The sequence below is a fragment of the Cetorhinus maximus genome, chromosome 17, assembly GCF_964194155.1.
Source record: "Cetorhinus maximus chromosome 17, sCetMax3.hap1.1, whole genome shotgun sequence".
Lineage (NCBI taxonomy): Eukaryota > Metazoa > Chordata > Chondrichthyes > Lamniformes > Cetorhinidae > Cetorhinus > Cetorhinus maximus.
Genome location: NC_135895.1, coordinates 30,945,720 through 30,967,757, shown reverse-complemented (window position 1 = coordinate 30,967,757; position 22,038 = coordinate 30,945,720). Strand labels below are relative to the sequence as shown.

The window sequence follows — 22,038 nt, the reverse complement described above, 5'->3', positions numbered from 1 at the left end:
ATCATGGAATTTTTTGAAGGATCCATTAATATTGGGAGATATAGGGCAAATTGACTTTTTTAGAATGTTGTTAGATGTTTTATTTAGAATGCTGTTTATTGTTTTGGAATGTTATGGAATGTCTCAGCTGCTGTAGTATTTGTCACAGCTGTCAAATTGTAAGCAGAGTTTTCAGAGCTGGTTGTTGGATCTGGATTGGGTTGGCCTGAAGCCACCTCAGTGAGATTGAAGCTCTTGATAAAAAGATTTACTTTTTAGCTTTCTAGTTAGACCATTAACCAGGGAAAATCCTCAACAAAGAGCAGCATAACTGTAATAACTTCTGAGTTAACACATGGCAGAGGTATGAACTGAGTGCCATCTTCAATTGTTTCCTATGTCCTCTAGAAGCTGTTTATCTCCCATGTTTCCACAAGCCCTACTAGATTTCTGCTGAAGTCTGCCTTTTGACTATTTTGTCCTTTTTTTACATCTTCCAGACTGATGAAATATTTGGTCAATGAAGGCCCAAGCCACAATTTCCCATCTTGTCACTTGTCAACCATCCTTATCCAGTGTGTAATCACAGCAGGAAGAAAAACAGTATAAGTGTTACAAAATTAGAAATAAACACACAGCCAGTCATTGCATTTAATTTATTGTTAGTTAATTAGCAAGAAAACTCAAGTACAGGTCCTCCAGGATTCTCGCAATCCACACCTTGATGGGGACGAGTATTCTGGCTCCTTTTACCTTCTTCCTCCCTATCCTTTACTTCAATTTTACTCCCTCTGACCATTATCTTTGTCTTTCATTTGGAAATATTCTCCCACTCTACTAGCCACATTAATCATTTCATGTTTTCTGCCATCAAGTAGTTGAGCATGTCTGAGATCCATTCTTCAGTGCAGCTTCATGCATTTCAACATGTTAGTTACTTCAAGGGTCACTAGTCAATGTGCAAACTTGCATCAGCGTCCCAATATTGTGCCACACATGCCATCAATACAAGCCAGCCTTAGACTTTCAGGTGATCTTATCAAAAAATCATTAGGGATGTCTGTTGAAGATCTTTGTGTAATTCCTTGTGTTGTGGCCAGATTATCAAATGTAGTATTTGAATATTGCTGAAGCTTTTTGGATTGCACTCATCAGGATAAATACAAGAATGCCAAATTACAAATGACAATTTATACCACAGGAGAAAAGGATGCTGATTGGCAAGTCAACTATGGGTGAGATGTTGCCATGGAGAAAGCAACAGGGAACAATAGGCTCCTCAAAGCTCCAAGGTAATTCAAAAGGTGCAAGGCTTGAACATATTCCTTTTGTTTGTAGAGAACGGGATCCTACGTATGATGGTATATTGCTTCTAGCAAGCATAAATGAGTCACCTTATGAACTTGACTGATTACTAACAACCAATTTAAGATAAAGCTAATGGCAACCTCAGGATTGCTCAAGTGTTGCCTAATCACAGAATAACATTTACCAGTAGGTGTTTTATCTAGAGTTTTGCAAGCACAAGTTTGTTGGAGGGAGTGCACTCCTGCTGCTGACTTTCTTGGCCATTTCCATCCATAACCGCCTGCTTGAAGAGGTTGACTTCTTTCTGCTGTCCTTGAGAGCTCACTTCACTGTAGTACCTCAGTCCCACAGCAGGATCTCCAGAAAAGAGAGGACCTGGGGAGCAGCAAGTAAAGGCAGGGACAAAATACTTGCCTTTTTTTTTTGACAGCTTATCAGGTATTTTTCCATTCCAATGACATGTCACTGACCTGAAATGTTGGACTGAATTTTCCCACAAGCTGTGGGAACCTGATGTCAAGACCATCTGTGGGTCCTGTGCCTGTGTTCCTGGGCATAGCACCCACTGGTGCAAGTTTACAGGAGGCAGCTCACTAATTGGCTGCCTCCAAGTTTCCTGTCCAGTTAAGGATGGTCAATGGAACAGGGATGCTGGAGGGCTGGAAGGGTCCACGAGATTGTCTGGCTATCAGCCCCACTGGATGTGAGTGTTTGAAGAAGATCTCCGGAGCATCTCCAAATGGAGTTGCTCATGAAAGACTCCAACATTATTTAAAAATAAACAAGGCCCAGACTGAGGGCTGGAGTGGAGAAGAATGGAGTGGAACCCCTTCCACAGGAATGCCTCCAGCTGCATTTGGACCTATTTGAGCCGGGCACCGCCCCACCCTGCACCCGCAAGGAGCTGCTTCTGAAGTGTTAGCAATTCCCCAGCCCACCTTGTTGGTGGGATAAACAAAAGGGGTGTACATTTTACAATATATTCCTCTGGACAAAGGCTTCCAAGGCAGCTAAGATATTGTATTGCATAATTCAATAGATTACCAATCCAAGTCCTTGCTATAAGTATTTGACAGAAGGAAAAATCAGTGTGTGGTGGCACCATGACAGTTCAGAATACCCTTTATCAATGGCCTGTACAGATTCATGGGTAATTGCCACCTCAATGTGGTTAGCTGCTTTATTCCTGGTCCAGATCCAATCCTGATTGGTTTTTAATGATATTTGTTCCATGATCCCCTGTCAACAAATCCTAACCATAGCACTGCAGTGAGCTCAGAAGTACACATGGTGTATCCCATAAATTCAACCCCCTCATCTAGGTCATGCATCCCAAATGGATTCTCAATATGGTCTACCTGCACTTTTGTGATAAAGTATGATATGTTGGTATAATGCTGATTACAGCAAAAAGGATCAAAGATGGAGGCTTTCACAACAAATTAAATTTGCAAAACTAAGTAAAATCGGCAATCTTAAGGCAAATTCAACTCTTTTTAAAGTAGTTTTCTGAAGCAGGCCAGGCTGTTTCTCAAAGAAGTAGTTTTAAATGAGCAGACTCCAGGGCATTGGACAGATTTGGTTCAGACCTTCCAGAAATAAATTGGGCATGGCAAGAGGTGTTTGTGAATGCCTTTTGAATATGGTTAAGTTTAGACAGTCAAAATCAATTATGTAAATTGGAACTGTGTAATGTTATACATGCTGTGTGAGTTATTTTAATGTGTGTGCTAGAATCCAGCTTAAGGAAACAATCTGATTGAATGCCTTGAGTAATATAGATACTACCTTATGTTAATTTAAGAACAAGCCAAGATGTCTGCCTCTCCATATTTTCAGCAGTGGGAATACAATGATTTCTCACTAAAGCATTAAGATTATTTAAAGAACATTAAGCCACAATGCAACACAAGCATTCTCCAGTTACTACATTTCACTGTAAGCAGCTGTATTTTAGTCACTTGGAAATAAAAATGAGAAGTAAAATGACTATCATGCATCACCTAATTTACACTATCACAAAAATTCAAAATGACCCTCCATAAAGTCTGAGCATCCATTGATCCTGTCTGGTGCTGGCCCTGCTATACATTACAAAGTCAACTGGATTTCAATATGCATTAATGTTGGCTTGGCACAGCTTCCCTGTAAAATGAGAATATGACACTGGAGGTTTGGGAATTGTCTACTGGAACATTTAAAAGGCCTAGAATGGCTGAAGATATACATCAGCAGACTGTAGGGGTAGCAAGTAAGGATTGAAGCTGAGCAGGCAGTCTGGTATGTGCCTCTTGAGATTTTGTGGTGCTTTTAAAGCGTGTCTTCAAATGGTGGTGGTAGCTGCTTAGATCTCCCAGAAGACAGCAGGGTAGCTGGTCAGAACTCCCAGAAGAGTGAACAAGGTTAGACTGAAAGGACCAATTGCTGTCAGCCCCTGACACCCCAAGGAAAAGCACTGGTAAAAATTACTGGACTTCTATTGGTTCTAAAATCTATGTAAGGGCAGTTGTTGAACAGAAAAGGGGAAGGTTAGCTTTGAGGGTAGTTAAGATTTGTGGCACTTTTAAACACACAAATAGCTTCACACAGTTACACCTTAAAAGTACTGTTTACTGTGTTATTTGTTTTTCTCTATTCTTTTGATAGATGTTTACTATAAAATTGAATAGTCAGGGTCATTTCCTGATTTTTTTTTCCAGAACCACTCATGCTTTACAAATTACAAAAACTGTTTTGGCAGCTAGTTCATGTTTCCCTCTGGGATTTGAGAAGCTTGACATTTACTACCTACTGTGCCATAACAGTGGCAGGTAAGGTAAGACATCAGCCATTTTGCCTTTCCTTCCTTGGGTACTATGGGCATCAACACACAAACATCCTTGAAAAGGAGTACACAAGGAACCATATTGCAATAAGGCTTCTTAGTTCACTAACTTACCAATACTTGGTGGACTAAAACTATTGAGTGAATTAGATGAAAGCTAATATTTGCAGAATGTCTCGGATTTCATAAAAATCTCAATGTGGTCTATAATCTTTTTGGGAGTAAAATTTGTCACACATCCTGCTCATATCCAGCCTCAGCCTCTTTTCCTCCAACTGGACATCTCCTCTTCCTCCATTCGTGGCAAACAAGTAAATTCCCATGCGGAAGGAATCATAGCAGATGCAACATTAAACATATCCAAACTCTGCAGGGCAACACTCAACAAAGACAATAGAAATAAAAAAGAAAATGCTGGAAAAACTATGTAGGTCTGACAGCATCTGTGGAGAGAGAGAAACCGAGTTAATGTTTCAAGTCCATATGACTCTTCAGAGCAATGAGCAAAGACAATAGAATGTTGAACTACATAACCAAACAATAGAGCATAAATTAATCAAGTAGTGATCAAACATATAATGCTGCAGGTGGACACTTCTTATAGCTAACCTTGCAAGGTGACCTGCTGTCAGGGTATGTTATGCTTGCCTGTCTTGTGCCATCTTCACACATCCACTGTAGTTTGTCTGCAACTGCTCTGATGTTCATCATCCAACTACACCTTGGTCAATCCCTCTTTTTCTGTTGTCCTCTACAAGAGATCTGACTTTTCAGCTCTGATTGGATGGTTGAAATACTGACATTTTCTTTTCTGGGTGTCACTTTTTTAAAGGTCTTTTTACTCTTGCAATTTCAAGCATCTCTTCAATTCTATAGACAGGCCATGTCTTAGCATCCTCATTTCAAAGGCCTCTACTTTCTTTACTTATTGTCCAGGTTGCTGGGGCATACAGGAAAGTGGATGGAATGTAGCAGCTTCAGCTTTCTCCTCCTTGTTACAAGCTTGAGTTTTGTTGTTAACACATCTCTTCCTATTCACAAAATTTCTTCTGGCTATCTCTAGCCTTTTAACTTCGGCATGGCATCTAACTTAGAAGACAAAAGTATTTACTTGTGAATGGTGTCACACTGGAACTTCAATCTTCACTTTAGTTTCTCCAATTTATTCTTTCTAACTCCCATTGTTTTGTCTTATTGGTGATCATACTCAATCCACATTCTATGTTTCTAGATTTGACTTCTTATAAGAGCATAAAACATAGGAGCAGAAGTAGGCCATTCAGCCCATCAAATCTGCTCTGCCATTCAGTGAGATCATGGCTGAGCTGATGATCTTCCACTCTGTTTTCCTGCCTTTTCCCCATATCCCTTGACTCCCTTACTGATTAAAAATCTGTCTATCTCAGCCTTAAATATATTTAACGACCCAGCCTCTACACCCTCTGTGGTAAAGAATTCCACAGATTGACTACCCTCAGAAGAAATTCCACCTCATCTCTGACTTAAATGGTCAACCCCTTACTGTGTGATTATGCCCTCTGGTCCTAGAATCTCTCAAGGGGAAACAACCTCAGCATCTACCCTGACAAGTCCCCTAAGAATCTTATGTTTCAATAAGGTCACCTCATTCTTCTAAACTCCAATTAAGTACAGGCCCAACCTACTCAACCTCTCCTCATAAAATCCCTCTATACCCAGTATCAATCTAGTGAACCTCCTCTCGACTGCCTCCAATGCGAGTATATCTTTCCTTAGATAAGGGGACCAAAACTGTTCAGTATTCTAGGTGTGGTCTAACCAGTGCCTTGTATAGTTTTAGCAAGGCTTCCCTATTTTTATACTCCATTCCCTTTGCAATAAAGGCCAACATTCCATCTGCCTTCCCTATTACCTGCTGAACTTGTATGCTAGCTTTTTGGGATTCATACACAAGAAGCACCAAATCCCCCTCTGCAGCTTTCTGCAGTCTTTTTCCATTTAAATAATATTTGGCTCTTTTTTCCTGCCAAAATGCATAATCCCACATTTTCCACATTATATTCCATCTTCCAAATTTTTGCCCACTTGCTTAAGTTGTCTATATCCTTCTGTAGACTGTCATCCTCACCACTTGCCTTCACACCTATTTGTGTCCTCCACAAACTTGGTGATAGTACATTCACTTCCCTCATCCAAGTCATTAATATATATTGTAAATAACTGAGGCCACAGCACTGATCCGTGTGACACTCCACTTGTTACAGGTTGCCATCCCGAAAATGCCTCCCTTATCCCAACTGTCTATTAGTTAGCCAATCCTCTATCCATGCTAATATACTACCCCCAACACAGGCTCTTATCTTATTAAGTAGCCTTATGTGCAGTACCTTATCAAATGCCTTTTGGAAATCCAAATATACTACATCTACTGGTTCCCTTTTATCTATCCTGCTTGTTACCACCTCAAATAATTCCAATAAATTTGTCAGGCATGATTTCCCCTTCATCAAGCCAAGCTGACTCTGCTTGATTATGTTAAGCATTTCTAAATGCTCTGCTATTACATCCTTTTATAATAGACATTCTCCCAATGATGGATGTTAAGCTAACAGGCCTGTAGTTACCTGTTTATGTTTTTTTTGTCACCCTCCCTTTTTTGAATAAGGACATTACATTGGCAGTTTTCCAATCTTCTGTGAATTTTCCAGAATCTAAGCTTTCTTGGAAGATTACTACCAGTGCATCCACTATCTCTGTAGCTACTTCCTTTAATATCCTAGGATGCAACCCATCAGGTCCAGGAGACTTATCGGCCTTTAGCCCCATTAGTTTCCCTAGTACTTTTTTTCTAGAGATGGTTATGGTATTTATCTCCTCCCACTGCCTCCACCCACACACAGCCCTTGCCCCTTGATTATTTAGTATTTTTGGAATGCTATTAGTGTCTTCTACCATGAACACTGATGCAAAATATTTATTCGACTCCCTGCCATGTCCTGGTTCCTCTATTTTTATTTCCCCAGCTTCAATCTCTTAGTGGCCTATGTTCACTTTGGCTCCTCTCTTTCTTTTTATATATTTAAAGACGCTCCTACTGTCTTTTTATATTACTTGCTAGTTTACTCAATTTATTTTCTCCTTTTTTGGGCCATCTTTTGTTTTTAAAACTTTCCCAATCCTCTGACTTACCACAAATCTTTGCCACATTGTATGTCTTTTCTTTCAATTTGGTACTTCCAATATTTTGATACCTCCAATTTTTACCCCAGGAAGTATATCTAATCCTCTGAATATTTGTTCTGTGTATAGATTAAAATGATTCAATGACAGTACACAGTCTTGTTGTACCCCTCTCAATTTGAAATGTATGATTGTCCATCTTCTAGCCTGATGCTCGCTATTTGGTCCCAATATAGGCTCTAACGAATCTCTCATTAAATGTATGAACATATGAATTAAGAGCAGCAGTAGGCCCCTCAAGCCTGCTCAGCCATTCAATAACATCATTGTTGATCTGATTGTGGCCTCAACACCACTGTCCTGCTCTTGATTTCCTTGTTACTTGTTAGTCAAGAATCTATCTACCACTGCCTTAAAAATATTCAATGACCCTGCCTCTACCACTCTCGGGAAGAATTACAGATTCAACCCTTTGAGAGAAAAAAGTTCTCATCTCCATCTTAAATGGAAGGCCCCTTATTTTTAAGTTATGTCTCCTAGTTCTGGTCTCTCCCACAAGGTGAAATATCCTCTCCACATCCACTCTGTCAAGTCCCCCAGGATCCTGTTTCAATAAGTTCAGCTCTCATTCTTATAAACTCCAGTGGATACGGATTCAACCTGTCCCCATAAGAGAACCCCTTTTATTCCAGGAATCAGTCAAGTGTGCCTTCTGATTTTTTTGTATGGGATGTGGGCTTTGCTGACAAGGCAAACATTTATTGCCCATCCTTAACTGTCCGGAGTCAACATGTAGGTCAGACCAGGTATATATGGCATATTTCCTTTCCTAAAGGGTATTAGTGAGCCAGATGGGTTTTTACATGGGGTCAGCTTTCAATTTCAGATTTTATTAATTGAATTTAAATTCCACCAGCTGTGATGGGATTTCAACTCATGTCCCCAGAGCATTAGCCCTGGGCTTCTGGATTAGTCACCTAGTGACATTACCACTACGCTGCCACCACCTGCTGCTTAAGTGCTCTTGATCCATAATCATTGTGTAAGGTATGAAGGCTATTTTTGTGTTTTGAGTTGTATGCTTTCATCTGTAGCATTACTATACAGATCAAAATATTTACATATGTATAAAACTGCTCAAATGTTTGAAAAATCAGTAAATAAAAACTTACTGCCATGCGAGAGAAGATCCCATATCCTGCAGAAAATAAATCTTCTGCATAACATACAATTCTAAAAGAGACACTTCTCAAATTGGCATAGAACAAATAAAGTTAGAAATGAATGCATGGCTCAAAGACTGTTGTGGTAGAATTGGGTTCTGGTTCATGGGGTACGTGGGGGCTGTACCATTGGGATGGTCTACACCTGACCAGTGTTCTAGAGAACTGCATTACAGGGGAAATCGAGAGGGTTTTAAACTAAATTGTGGGGGCAAAGGATCAAATTTGGAAAAATGTGGTAAACCAAAGAGTAGAGAAGGCAAGAGAGGCACTAAAATGGGAAATGATAAGCAGACAGTAATAGGAAGGGACAGTGTACCATTCTAAGAATAGACCAGATAAAACTAGAGGTTACAAAAATAATAAAGGTAAAAGCAAAAAACTGAAGGCTGTGTATCTTAATGCACATAGCATTCAAAACAAAGATGAACTGAGAGCGCCAATAAAAATAAGTACAGTCATTACAAAGATATCGCAGCAGGATGACATTGACACATGAATATTGAAGGTTATTACCTTTAGGAAGGACAAGGAGTTAGGAAAAGTTGGCAGGGTGGCTTTGTTAATTAATGGTATTAGCACAATAGAGGGGGATGAGCTAAGTTCAGGAAACGAGGATGTAGAAGCAGTTTTGTAGAGATGAAAAATGATAAAGGCAAGAAGTCACTTGTGGGAGTGATGTACAGGCCCCCTAACAGTAACCACATAGTACAACGGAGTGTAAAGGAAAAAATAATGGAGTTCGTACAACGATAATCATGGAGGATTTTAATCTGCATATAGACTAGAAAAATCAGATGAGCAAAGGTAACCTTGATGAAGAGTTAATAGAATGTTTTCGGGATAGTTTCTTAGAACAGCACGTTCTGGTGCCAACCAGAGAGCAGGCTATACTAGACCTGGTATTGGCAATGAGATGATTAATCAATGACCTCATACTGAAGGTGTCCCTAGGTAGCAGTGATCATCATATGATTGAACTTTACATCCAGTTTGAAAGGGGAAGAGTGGGTCCAATACTAGTATCTTAAACTTAAATGAGGGCATGAAGGCAGAGCTAACCAAAGTGGGCATGCGAGGAGATGGGTAACTATGCCAGAGTGAGACAGAGACAGAGACCAAGTGAGTGGAAAATTAGGGTCACATGGTAAATCCTGATAAGTCCTTTTCAGGTTTAACCTATAGATTAAGAATCAAGATCTGGTGTGGTACTAACCTTCAAGTAAGTTAGGTTAGCTTGTTAAACAGAACTGCCTAGAATGGCAGTCCTGTCATCACCTGAAAACAGTGGGTTCAAGTGGTGGTAAATATTGTAGCAGTAAGAAACTAGCTTGTGATTCATCAGAAGGTCCGTAAAGGAAACAAGATTTTTGAACCACATGATCAATAAGGGGTGCATGAGGAGACAGGTGTATACTTGGGAGTGAGATGGAGACTAAGTAGTGAAATAGGTTCATGTGGGAATTCAGTGCATGGGGGAAAGAGGCGAAGTATACATAAGAATTATTCTAAGTTAATTTGGTGGGTAATTAAATGAAGTTAACTAAATAACATGACACCTGTCCTGCCATTGCTACTTATGTTGCAACTGTGGAATGTGGGTGATTTTGGATGCCAAGGCCATCCATGATGTACATGTTTGTGGAAAATGTAAGCAGATAGAGGAATTCCAGATTTGGATTATTGATCTGGAAGCCAAACTGCAGACACTGCGTAACAAGGGAGGAGGAGAAATACCTGGACACCTTGTTCCAGAAGATCGTCATGCCTCTAAGAATAGGGTCGTCTGTTTTGGTCAGCAGTGAGGGACAGGAGGATGTGACAGTGAATGAGGCGGTAATGGGACCAAGCCGACAGTAGTGGAGGAGCCTTGAACTTTGCAATTGTCAAACAGGTTTGAGGTTTTCAGAGCCTGTGTGGACGAAAGTGGAGTGTTCAAGGTGGATGAAAAGCTAGGTACCAAATTGAGCAGAACCTCCAAAGGTGATAATCGCTGGATTATTACCAGAGTCACATGCAAATTGGCATTGGGTAAATAAGATTAGAGAGATGAATGCATGGCTCAGGCTGGTGTGGGAGAAGTGGGTTCTGGTTCATGGGCACTGGCACCAGAACTGGGGAAAGTGGGGGTTGTACCATTGGGATGGTCTACACCTGAACCATGCTGCAATGTGTTATTCAAATTGTATAACTAGGGAGGTAGAGAGGGGTTTAAATTAAACAAGGGGGAGGGATCAAGCTTGGGTAGGTGTGACCAATCAAGGGTTAGATTCAAGGCAGGACACGATAATAGTAATAAAGGAAATGAGGGTCATGGAATAGCAGGAAGGGATAGATAATACCTAAGAATACACCAATAGTCAAGGCTAGATGTTACAAAGATAACAAAGACAAAACTAATGGCTCTGTCTGAATGCATGTAGCATTCATAACAAAGTAAACAAATTGACGGTGCACATTGAAGTCAATAAATGATCTGATAGCCTTTACAGAGACATGGCCGCAGGATGACAAGGGTTGGGTCCTGAATATTGACAGGTATATGAAGAAGAATAGGAAGCTAGGTAAAGGTGGAGCAGTAGCACTTTGGATCAAGGATGGCATTGGTGGAATCTTTAGTTGAATTTGGTTCTGGAGATCAGGGTATAGAATTGGTTTGAGTGGAGATGAGGAATAGTAGGGGAAAGAAGTCACTAGTAGGAATGCCCCCTAACAATAACCACAATGCAGGACAAAGTGTGTCACCTGATCAAATGCCTTCTGGAAATCCAAGTACAATACGTCTAGAGGCTCATCTTTATCCACAGTGCATGTTACTCCTTCAAAGAACACCAACAAATTGGTTAAACGTGATTTCCCTTTCACAAAAACAAGCTGACTCTTCCCAATCACCTTGTATTTTTCTAAGTGCACAGCTATAACCTCCTTGATAATCAATTCTAATAACTTCCCCACGACAGATGTCAAGCTAACTGGCCTATAGTTTGTTTTCTGCCTCCCAACCTCCTTGAATAGAGGGGTTATATTTGCTACTTTCCAGAATCTAGCAAATGTTTGAAAATTAACACCAAAGTATAAACAACCTCATTAGCCATCTCTTTTAAGAGCTTAGGGTGAAGTCCATCAGGAGCCAGAGACTTGTCAGCCCACAGCTCCATCAGTTTGCCCAGTACTGCTTCATAGTGATTATAATTTTACCAAGTTCCCCTCTCCCTTCCACCCCTGATTTCCAGCAATTACTGCGATGTTTTAGACCCACTCTTCTCCCTTTCAAACTGGATGTAAAGTTCAAATCAATCATGTGGTCACTGCTACTTAGGTGTGCCTTCACTGAGGTCATTAATTAATTCTGTCACATTACACGATACTAAGTCTAATATAACTTAGTTTCCAGAACCAACCAGAGAGCATCTTGAAAACATTCAATGAACTTCTCATCCAGGCTGCTACTGCCTGTCTGATTTTTCCAGTTTTATGTAGATTAAAATCTCTCCTGTGATTATTGCCATCCTTTTATCACAAGCACCCAATATTTCTTCTTGTATACTTTGTCCTACATTGTGATTACTGTTAGGGGGCATGTAGGCCATTCCTGCTGGTGACTTCTTTCCCCTACTATTCCTCATCTCCACTCAAACCAATTCTACACCCGGATCTCCTGAACCAAATTCATCTAAAGATTCCACCAATGCCATCCTTGATCAACAGTGTTACTGCTCCACCTTTACCTAGTTTCCTAATCTTCTTCATATACCCCTCAATATTCAGGACCCAACCCTTGTTGCAGAAAATAAAAACTCATTGTGTAGGGAGGAACATATTAGTATGGCTTGAAGATTCTCTGGAAGAGAACAGTATACATAAATGGATCTTTTTCTGATTAGCAGTATGTGATGATTCCCACAGGGGTCTGTGCTAGGGCCTCAACTTTTTACACTTACTGTACCTGCATCATTGATATAATTAAGACTAATAGAATGCTATCCTTTATTATGAGAGGAATTGAATGTAAAAGTAAGGATGTTGAGCTTCAGATATTCAGGGCATTGGTGAGACCACATCTCGAATACTGTGTGCAGTTTTGGTCTCCTTATTTAAGGAAGGATGTAAATGCATTGGAAGCAGTTCAGAGGAGATTTACTAGATAGATGCCTGGAATGAATGGGTTGTCTTATGAGGAAAGGTTAGACTGGGCTTGGTTCCACTGGATTTTAGAGTGAGGGCAGACTTGATTGAAGTATATAAGATCCTGAATGGTATTGACGAGGTAGGTGTGGATAAGATGTTTCCTCTCATGGGTGAGTTCAGAACTAGGGGTCACGGTTTGAAAATTTTGGGGTTGCTCTTTTAAGACTGAGATGAGGAGATTTTTTTTTCCTGAGGACTGTGTGACTTTGGAACTCTCTGCCTCTGAAGGTGGTGGAGGCGGGGTCATTGAATATTTTTAAGGCAGAAGTAGATTCTTGCTAGGCAACGGAATCAAAGGTTATTGGAGGTGGATGGGAATATGGAATTCAAAACACAAACACATCAATAAGGTTATGGCTGAATAGGGGAGCAAGGCTCAAAGGATTGGTATACTTCTGCACCTATTTCATATGTTTGCATGAACTGGCAAATGAGGTTAAGGGATATGTCAATAGTTCAATGGCAGACATTTAAAGGGATATTTCAGAATACAGAGTTGATATATTCCAACGAGAGAGATCCCAAGGAGAGGACCCACCATTGTGGTTAACTAAAAGTTAAAAATAGCCTCAAACTTAAAGAAAAAGCCTAATTGCACAAAGCTGGGTGGTAGGTCAGAAGGTTGGGCAGAATATAAAAAGCATCAAAGAATGACAAAGATTAATAAGGAGGGAAAAGTTAGGCCTAAATTTTCAATTGGGCAGGCGGAGCTGACACTGACGGCCGAGCTGCCATTTTGCACGGGTGGGCCAATTAAGGCCTGCCCAGTGCATTTCCGACTCCCGTGGAGAGCGGGAGTCTTAAGTTTGCGGCGGGCATGTACAGACCGCTGGGTCCAATGGCGACCCAGCAGTCTGTATTTTTTTTAAAAGGCCAGGCAGCCTCCTTTAGGCTGTTCTCTATGGCCAGCTGCAGGTGCCACTGCAAGGGGTCTGCTCAGCTGGCCAATGTAGAGGGAAGGCCAGAGGAGGAGGGCAGGCTGCAGGGTGTGAGCCAGGAGCAGGGTAGGCCAGCAGAGGGGGGCCAATGTGCCCCTTGCTTTTCCGATGACTGCCTTGCTGCCCATGTGGAGGAGGTGGCAGCATGGCGGAGGGTGCTACTTCTCCAGGATGGGAGGTGGAGGGCCCCCCACATGACAAAATGTGCCTGGGAGGAGGTGGCAGAGGTGGTGAGCTCCCGGGCACACCTCGATCCAGTGCCGTAAGCAGTTCAACGATTTGTTGCACTCTGGAAGGGTGAGTACCATGTTGTCATTGGGCATTTAACCCCGCAGGTAGCCTTAGCCTTTGAGGGGCCCTCCCTCCAAAGTCTTGGAGTCATGATTTCATTGACTCATGTTGGGCATTTGTCACACGTTGGGTGGGAAAGCAGATAGTGCCCATTTCTACATCAGCCTCAGTGGTTCATGAGAAAATGGGTTCTCCTCGCACCATGTGTTGGTCTTAGTCGCAAATGAGTAGTCTGGGGGAAACCGGCAGGAGGTGCAACTAGGCGCATACTTAGAACTCCAGCACATGTCCTATTCACGGTGATGAGATGGTGGAAGGGGAGCCTCACGGTCTCGTGGCCAAGAGCCATCTGGTGCCCTCAACACCGCACCTAGTTGCGCCTCTTTGCCATGGGAGCTAAGACCGTGTGCTTCTGAAAGTGATGGACGCTGAATGTGTCCAAGGTGGCTGGGGGAGGTTGGGAGCAGCCGTACTATCTTGTGGTGACCGATCACCAGTAGCATAGACAGGAGGCACTGGAGGCCTCAGATGAGCCACTGTGGTTGGTGCGGCGTGCGCATGCAGAGTACATGAGCAATCAGCCCCAATAAATGCTCTTCTCTGTTTTGCAGGAGAAAAATATGCATGAACGTTCATGCACTGGAGCCAGCCAGGCCCAGCTGGTCACCTTGACCTGTTTTGAACAGGAGGTCCCGGAGCTAGAAACGCGCCATGCGCTCAGAGCCATAGGTGTCGGTGAGGCTGGGGTGGAGAGGCCAGGTATTTGAGGCCCACAGTCCCATTCGCTCTGTCTTCCCACCATCCAAAGCACTGATTGTTGGAATTGTTAATGTAGCAACATTGCTCATTCACAGACTGATAGAGTCAGACATGTGGGTCGTAGACAAAGGTCCCTCAGCCCTTCGAAGATGCGCGTGTCTAGCACCTTCCAAAGTCGCCTTATCCCATTTCTGACCACTAACTATCCCCATGGCCTTGTATGCCATGGCACCGCTACTGCACATCCAAATACTTATTACATCTTAGGAGGGTTTGTGCCTCCACCACCCTTTCAGCCAGTGCGTCCCATATTACTCTGTCCAAAAGTTCCTCATTACCTCACCTGTCAACCTCATGTCCCTTACCTTAAATAAATGCCACCAGGTTAGTCATCCCTCCACCAAGGGGAAATGTTGCTTAGTGTCTACCCGATCTATGCACCTCATAATGTTATGAAGCTCAATAATGTCACCCCTCAATCTCCTATGCTCCATGGCAAATTTCATCGGTTTCACTATGTTTCCTCATAACTCCAACTCTCCAGGTCAGCATGCATCCTGGTCACAAACCTCTGCACTCTCTCCACTCCAATCACATCCCTTCCATGAAGTGCTGATCACAACTGAACGTAGAAGTGTAGCTGTGGCCTCGACAGTGTTTTCTGCATTTGCAATATTACCTCCCTGTTCCTACATTCTATTCCTTGGCTAATAAAGGCAAGTATGGCTTTTACCACCTTAAACACCTTATGTACCTGTCCCGCTACCTTTAATGGGCCTGTCGACATGACCAGCAAGGTCCCTCTAATCGTTCTTACTTTCCACGGTCCTACCATTCCTCGTGCATTTCCATACCTTGTTTGTCCTGCCCAAGTGCATCACCTCACACATAACATTCCATTTGGCATTTCTTAGGCCATCTGACCAGCCCATCTGTATCCACCTGTAATGTTTGGGCCTCCTCCTGACTTTTGCCACCCCACCAATGTTCGTCTCCTTAGGTTCTGGAAGGTTGAGCGCATTGTTAGCCTGGGGGAAAGGGATGAAGTGTGTCGCTGTGTGCTCGCTAACTGATCCACTGTCCTTGTTATTAATTTCAGCATCATCAGAGCATGGCCGCCAGGAGGAATTGCAGATGGCCCCTCTCACACCTGAGAGGCCTGAACTGTCACCTGTGTCACACCATTTCAGCGAAGCAGGCACCAGTGCAGATACTAGCATATTGGTGAGAATTGTTACATTGGCTAGTGTCCCGGGGCACAGTGGAGAGGGCACTTCACAATCGCTGGAGGAGATGGCAGAGACAGAGAGTGCCGATGGCGCCAGCAGTCGGAGGACTGTAGGGGACTGGGCACATGCTGAGTCGGGCCGTGATGATGTGCCTCTGGAGTTGTCCGCCAAGCAGCAGCTGCAGGAAATGCGGCCGGGTGTGCGGGAGCATCTGAGGGTGTTGCATGAGAGTGTGCTTCGCTTGGTGTCTGTGGTGGAGGAGTCCACGCGAAGCGTGAGTGATGCCATGAGCCTCATGTCAGAGCGTCAGGCTTCCTCCATGGAGAGATTTGGCGACTCTTCTGGAGAGGGGCTTCCAACAGAACAACCAGCTTCTCCTGGGGATACGTTCGTACCTGCAAGCCCTCACAGCGCCAGTGGCCACAGCTGATCATTGGCAATGTGGGAGATGGTCTGGGCACCAAGTGTCCCAGCTCAGTGCCCATCCATCTACGGTGAGCAGGGAGGTCCGAAGCAACCTCACGTCGGCGCAGCAGCCGCCTGTCCTCTCTGCAGGTTCCTCTTGGGGCGCTCCAGATGAGGGCAGCAGCTCCTCCGCCCTTCTGCCAGTGACTGTTGCATTCATTGAGGCTGCGACGACTGGGGAGATGCCAGCTGTGGCACTAGCCGCTCCCTCCCAGGCGGGGCCAGCACAGGCTCCATGGCCCAGAGGACATCCACCAAGGTCATCGAGGCCAACAGGACAGCAGAGTCAGCAGGCTGTCTCAGAAGCCACTTTGAGCGATGGGGCGGCACCAAGGCGTAGCACCTGTAAATGTAAGCATAAGGTACATTAGGCACACCATGGGTTTCTCACTGGTGCTTTTGTGTTGGCCCTAGATTAGGGAATTTTTATTTTTTGACGTTGTAACAACGTTTGAAATTAATTTTGTTGGATCATATGATCGATCAAATTAAAATCCACATGTTACCATGGCTGAGGGTGGCTCCTTTGTGCTGCATTTGTATGTTCCACAGACATATCATGAGTGTTTGAGTGGACGTTGATGTTTATGTACTAAGCCCTTAGTTGCAGCTGATAAAGTGGCAGATGTAGCACTTAAATGCCGCGTATGGATGCGCCAGGCAATCCTGGTCCTTCAGATCCACTTGTGTGGAGCTAGCTGAAGGTTCATTGGATTAAAGTCTCCTGGGTGTCCCTGCCCCCTTGGTGTAGTGCCGGGTCAGCGTTCAGCCCCTCACCATTGCCCTGTGCTTCCTCATCCTCCAAACCACTGCTGGAGTCATTGTGTGCAGCTGCATCCACTGTGTCAAGGTCTTCATCGTCCACTGTGTCACCCCTTTCCAGCGCAAGATTATGCAGAGCGCAGCATGCAACCACTATCACAGAGACATGACCTGGGGGGTACTGGAGTGCCCCCTGAGTGGTCCAGGCATCAGAAGCGCATCTTGAAGACCGATGGCTCTCTCCACCACAGCCCTTGTGGAGCTGTGGCTCCTATTGTACCACTGCTCAGCTTCTGTTCCTGGATGGCGGAGAGGCGTCATGAGCCACCTTCTGAGGGGATAGCCCTTGTCACCCAGCAGCCATCCATCAAGCCGAACCAGAGCACTGAAGAGCCCCGGCACCTGGGAGTGTCTGAGGATGTAGGCGTCATGGGAGCTGCCAGGGTACCTTGCACAGACTTGTAGAAGCAGCATCCTGTGATCACACACTATCTACACGTTCATAGAGTGGAAGCCCTTCCTGTTGACGAAGGCACCGGGCTCACCTGCTGGCGCCTTGATGGCCACATGTGTACAGTCTATTGCACCCTGAACACGGGGGAAGCCAGCAATGGCCACAAAGCCTCTGGCTTGCTCTGTTTGGCTGGCCTGGTCACAGTGGAAGTGGGTGAAGGTCAATGCACGCCTGAACACAGCATCTGTGACCTGCTTGATACAAGTATGGACAGCTGATTGGGAGACAGCGCAAAGATCACCCAACAAGCCCTGGAAGGAGCCAGAGGGATATAGAAGTTGAGGGCAACTGTGACCTGCAGAGCCGCTGGCATGGGGTGTCCGCTCACACAGTTAGGAGATATCTCAGGGCCAATCATCTGACAGATATAGTTGACTGTCTCCCCTGACAATTGGAGCCTCCTTCAGCACTGCACCTCAGTCATACTGAGGTATCTGCTTCGCCGCCTGTATACCCTGGCAGCAGGATAGTGGCGTCTTCTGCGGCCCCTTCCACCTTGGACTACTTTTTGGCCCTGCGCCCCTTGTGCCTGCGCCTGTACTCTCAAAGGTGGCTCCCTTGGAGGCTGATTGTCCACTCCTGGCCTCCTCCTTATTCTAGCCCTCCCTTCCTCCTCAGAGGAGCCGCCTCCAGTGGAGATGTCAGAACCCATACCCAGGCTAAAGGGAGGACTCCAGAAAGCTGCAGGCCCGATAAAGATTATTGACTGCAGCGTGCTGAACTGAAGGTTCAAAATACACAGAAAGCTGCTGGAATTCGTTCTGAACTGCTACAGATCAGACAGGCAAATTTAAAACACTTTTTCTGCAATAAATGCTTCACAGAACAGATTGACAACCCCACTGAACCCTCATATCCGGCCCATGGATAAATTTTTTGTTAAAAAGTCACTTACTCGCCTGCCCTGTCGCACGGGCGCCTGAAAATCGGCATCGATTGTCGAGTTAAGGGCCTTAACTAGCCCTTTAATGGCGGGCACGCGTCACGCTTTGCACGCCCGCCCAACAAAGTATCGCGATGGCGCGCGGTGACGTCGGGACGCTCATCAGACGTCACAGCGCATCATTTTACGCGCTGACGTGCGGGGCCTACCCCCGCAAGTCACCCAGAAAATTCTGCCCTTAAGAGTGTGAGAGAAAGCTAGCTCAATATAAAAAGTCAGAGTTTCCATAGATATTTAACAAAGAGTGAACAAGGTGAGTGTTGGTCCTATAGAAAGAGAGACTGGCGAATTAATAATGGAAAATAAGATGGCAGATGAATTGAACGCATATTTTGCATCAGAGGATACAAGTAACATCCCAGAAATAGCTGTAAATCGGGAATGAATGGGAGGGAGGAACTCGGAAAATTACAATCACTAGGGAAGTGGCACTGAGCAAATTGTTGGAGCTGCAGGGCTGACAATTCCCCACATTCTGATGGACTTCACCCTTGGGTTTTTAAAGAAATGGCAAGTGAGAGTTGATGCATTGATTTTAATTTTCCAAAATTCCCTAGATTTGGGGAAGGTTCCATTAGGTTGGAAAGAACAAGCTCATAATCCAGGCTGTAGATGAAGCTACTAGTAGACAGATGAAGATGCTGATGGCCCAAATGGCTAGCTTTTAGTTAAGCCAAAAGTAAGGCAGCAGGGTGAATGCAGTGAAACAGCAATAAAAGAATGCGCATCAGACAGAGAAAGATGTGCAAGAGCTGTGGGCAACCACATGAGTTCACAGACAGAGGGAAATGTCCCACATATGGATCAACTGCAGAAAACCCAATCAATGGGAAAAGACGTGCAAAACAAAGAAAGAAGATGGCAAATGAGGAGAGAGAACAACAAAGCAAATGAGAAGTAAAACAAACCAAAACATCCATACCCTGGAAGATGACAATGATTTGGAGAACAATAGACATGAGCATGGGGAGCAGCTGATTTGAGTATTTCTAGCCTTAAAGTAAAAGTAAGGTCTTTAGTTTGTGTTTATGTCTTGTTGCCTTTTCATTTTTTTTTCTCTTTTATACATAAAAATAGCTTAAGATCGATACTGGTGTGCTTAAAAAAAACTTTACAATGAAGTGTAAAGAGTGGGGATATAGAGTAACTGTTTAAGTAATTAAATTAAATACAACAGCGATGGCAGGGCTGGTGATGTGTTGCTGTTGCAGCATGCAAGAGCTGCTGGGCACCAAGGTGATCCAGAGCAAACGCATCTGTAGTAAGTGCCTGCAGCTCGAAGATCCAAGTTAAGGAGCTGGCGTCCAAGTGGCAGACATTGCGCCACATCAAGGAGGGGGAAAGTTATCTGGATATTTTGCTCCATAAGGCGGTCACAACCCTCAGATTAGGTAATTCAAATTTGGTCTGTGATCAAGGACAGGAGGATGTGACTGCAGATGAAGCAGGTACGGGGAACCAGGGGGTAGCATTCGAGGATCCTCGGCCTGTTCAACAGTCACGAGGTTCTTGCAGGCTGAGTGGGCAAGAGTGGGGACTGCAGGGAGGTTGAGCGAACTAACCACAGCAACGTGGTACAAGGAACCAATCAAATGGGGGGAGGAAATCGGAACATAGTAGTGGTAGGGGACAGTATATTTAAGGGGATAGATACTGTTCTCTGCAACCGTGAGCCTGAGTCCCGAAGGCTGTGGTACCTGCCCCGTGCAAGGGTTAAGAACATCTCCTCCAGGCTGGAGAGGAACTTGGAGTGGGCGGGGAGGGATCCAGTTGTCGTCATTCATGTTGGTACCAACGAAATTGATAGGACAAGAAAGGAGGTTCTGCTGAAACAATTTGAACAGCTAGGAGCTAAATTAAAAAGCAGAAACTCCAAGGTAGTAACCTTGGGATTACTACCTGAGCCACGGGCAAACTGGCATAAGGTAAATAAAGTCGAGGAGTTAAATGTGCAGCTCAAAGATGGTGTGGGTGGAATGGGCTTAAGTTCATGCGGCACTGGCACAAGTACTGGGGTAGAAGGGAGCTGTTCCGGTGGGACAGGGTTCACTTGCATCATGCTGGGACCAGTGTCCTGGTGAATTGAATGACTAGGTCTGTAGACGGAGCTTTAAACTAAATGGGGGAGGGGGGGCAGGATGGGGAGAGAAGGGGGAGGGGGAGGAGGAGAGTTCTGGAGAGGGGATACATCGGCTTACAAGGCAAAAGGATATGGCAGCATTGCAGGGCAGCTATTTAGGTATCGATACCCAGAGTCTGACAGGAAGGGACGGAGTGTAGAAACATTTTAAAGATGCTACAAATATGGTCAAAGGGGAAAAAATGGTAAAAAGGCAAAATTAATGGCTCTATACTTAAATGCATGTAGTATTCGGAATAAAATAGAGGTTAATGGCTATGATCTTATAGTCATTACGGAGACGTGGTTACAAAGAGATAAAAGCTGGGAACTAAACATTCAGGGGCACGTGACTTTTCGAAAAGGGAGGCAGGAAGGAAAGGGTGGTGGGGTAGCTCTGTTAGTATGAGAGCAAGAAATAATCTTGGATTGGAAGATGTAGAATCTATATGGGTGGAGGTAAGAAATAACAAGGGGAAGAAGACACTAGTGGGTGTAGTCTATAGGTCCCCATATCAGTAGCTATACTATAGGACAGTGAATAAATCAGGAGATAATAAGGGCACATAAAAAAGGCAGTACATTAATCATGGGTGACTTTAATCTTCATGTAGATTGGGGAAATCAAATTGGCAGAGGTAGCCATGAGCAATAATTCATAAAGTGTATTTGGGACAGTTTCCTAGAGCAATATGTTGCGGATCAAACCAGGGATCAGGCTATTTGGGATCTGGTAATGTGTAAAGAGGCAGGTTTAATAAATTATCTCAAAGTAAAAGATCCCATAGGAAACAGTGGCCATCATTCAGTTTGAGAGTGACAAACTTGGGTCAGAAACAACTGTCCTAAAACTAAATAAGGGTAATTACAAAGGAATGAGGGCAGAGTTAGGGAGTGGACTGGGAAACGAGTTTAGCAGAAAAGACAGTTGATGAACAACAGCAGAAATTTAAGAAAATAGTTCATGACTCACAACAAAGATATAACCCAGTGAGAAAGAAGAATTCTAGTAAGGATATAACCCAACCATGGTTAACCAAGGACATTAAGGATAGTTTCAAATTGAAAGAAAAAACATACAATGTGGCAAAGATTAGTGGTAAGCCAGAGGATTGGGAAAGTTTTACAAACCAACAAAAGATGACCAAAAAATAATAGAGGGAGAAAATAAACTTTGAGGGTAAAAAGGTAAACTAGCAAGTAACATAAAAACGGACAGTAAGAGCTTCTTTAAATATATAAAATGGAAGAGAGAGTCCAAAGCAAACATAGGGCCCCTAATTGAATGAGGCTGGGGAAATAATGGGGAACCAGGAAACGGAAGAGGAGTTGAATAA

At 43.9% G+C, this 22,038-nt stretch overlaps 1 protein-coding gene across 1 annotated transcript in view; it reads left to right on the top strand.

The window, feature by feature from the left end:
* Positions 1–1,227: 1,227 nt before the first annotated feature.
* Positions 1,228–22,038, top strand: part of pars2 (prolyl-tRNA synthetase 2, mitochondrial) — a 37,943-nt gene continuing 17,132 nt past the window's right edge. The window contains 3 exon segments of the mRNA XM_078560925.1: positions 1,228–1,271; positions 3,987–4,029; positions 4,031–4,102. Coding sequence (XP_078417051.1) covers positions 1,228–1,271; positions 3,987–4,029; positions 4,031–4,102 — 159 coding nt within the window.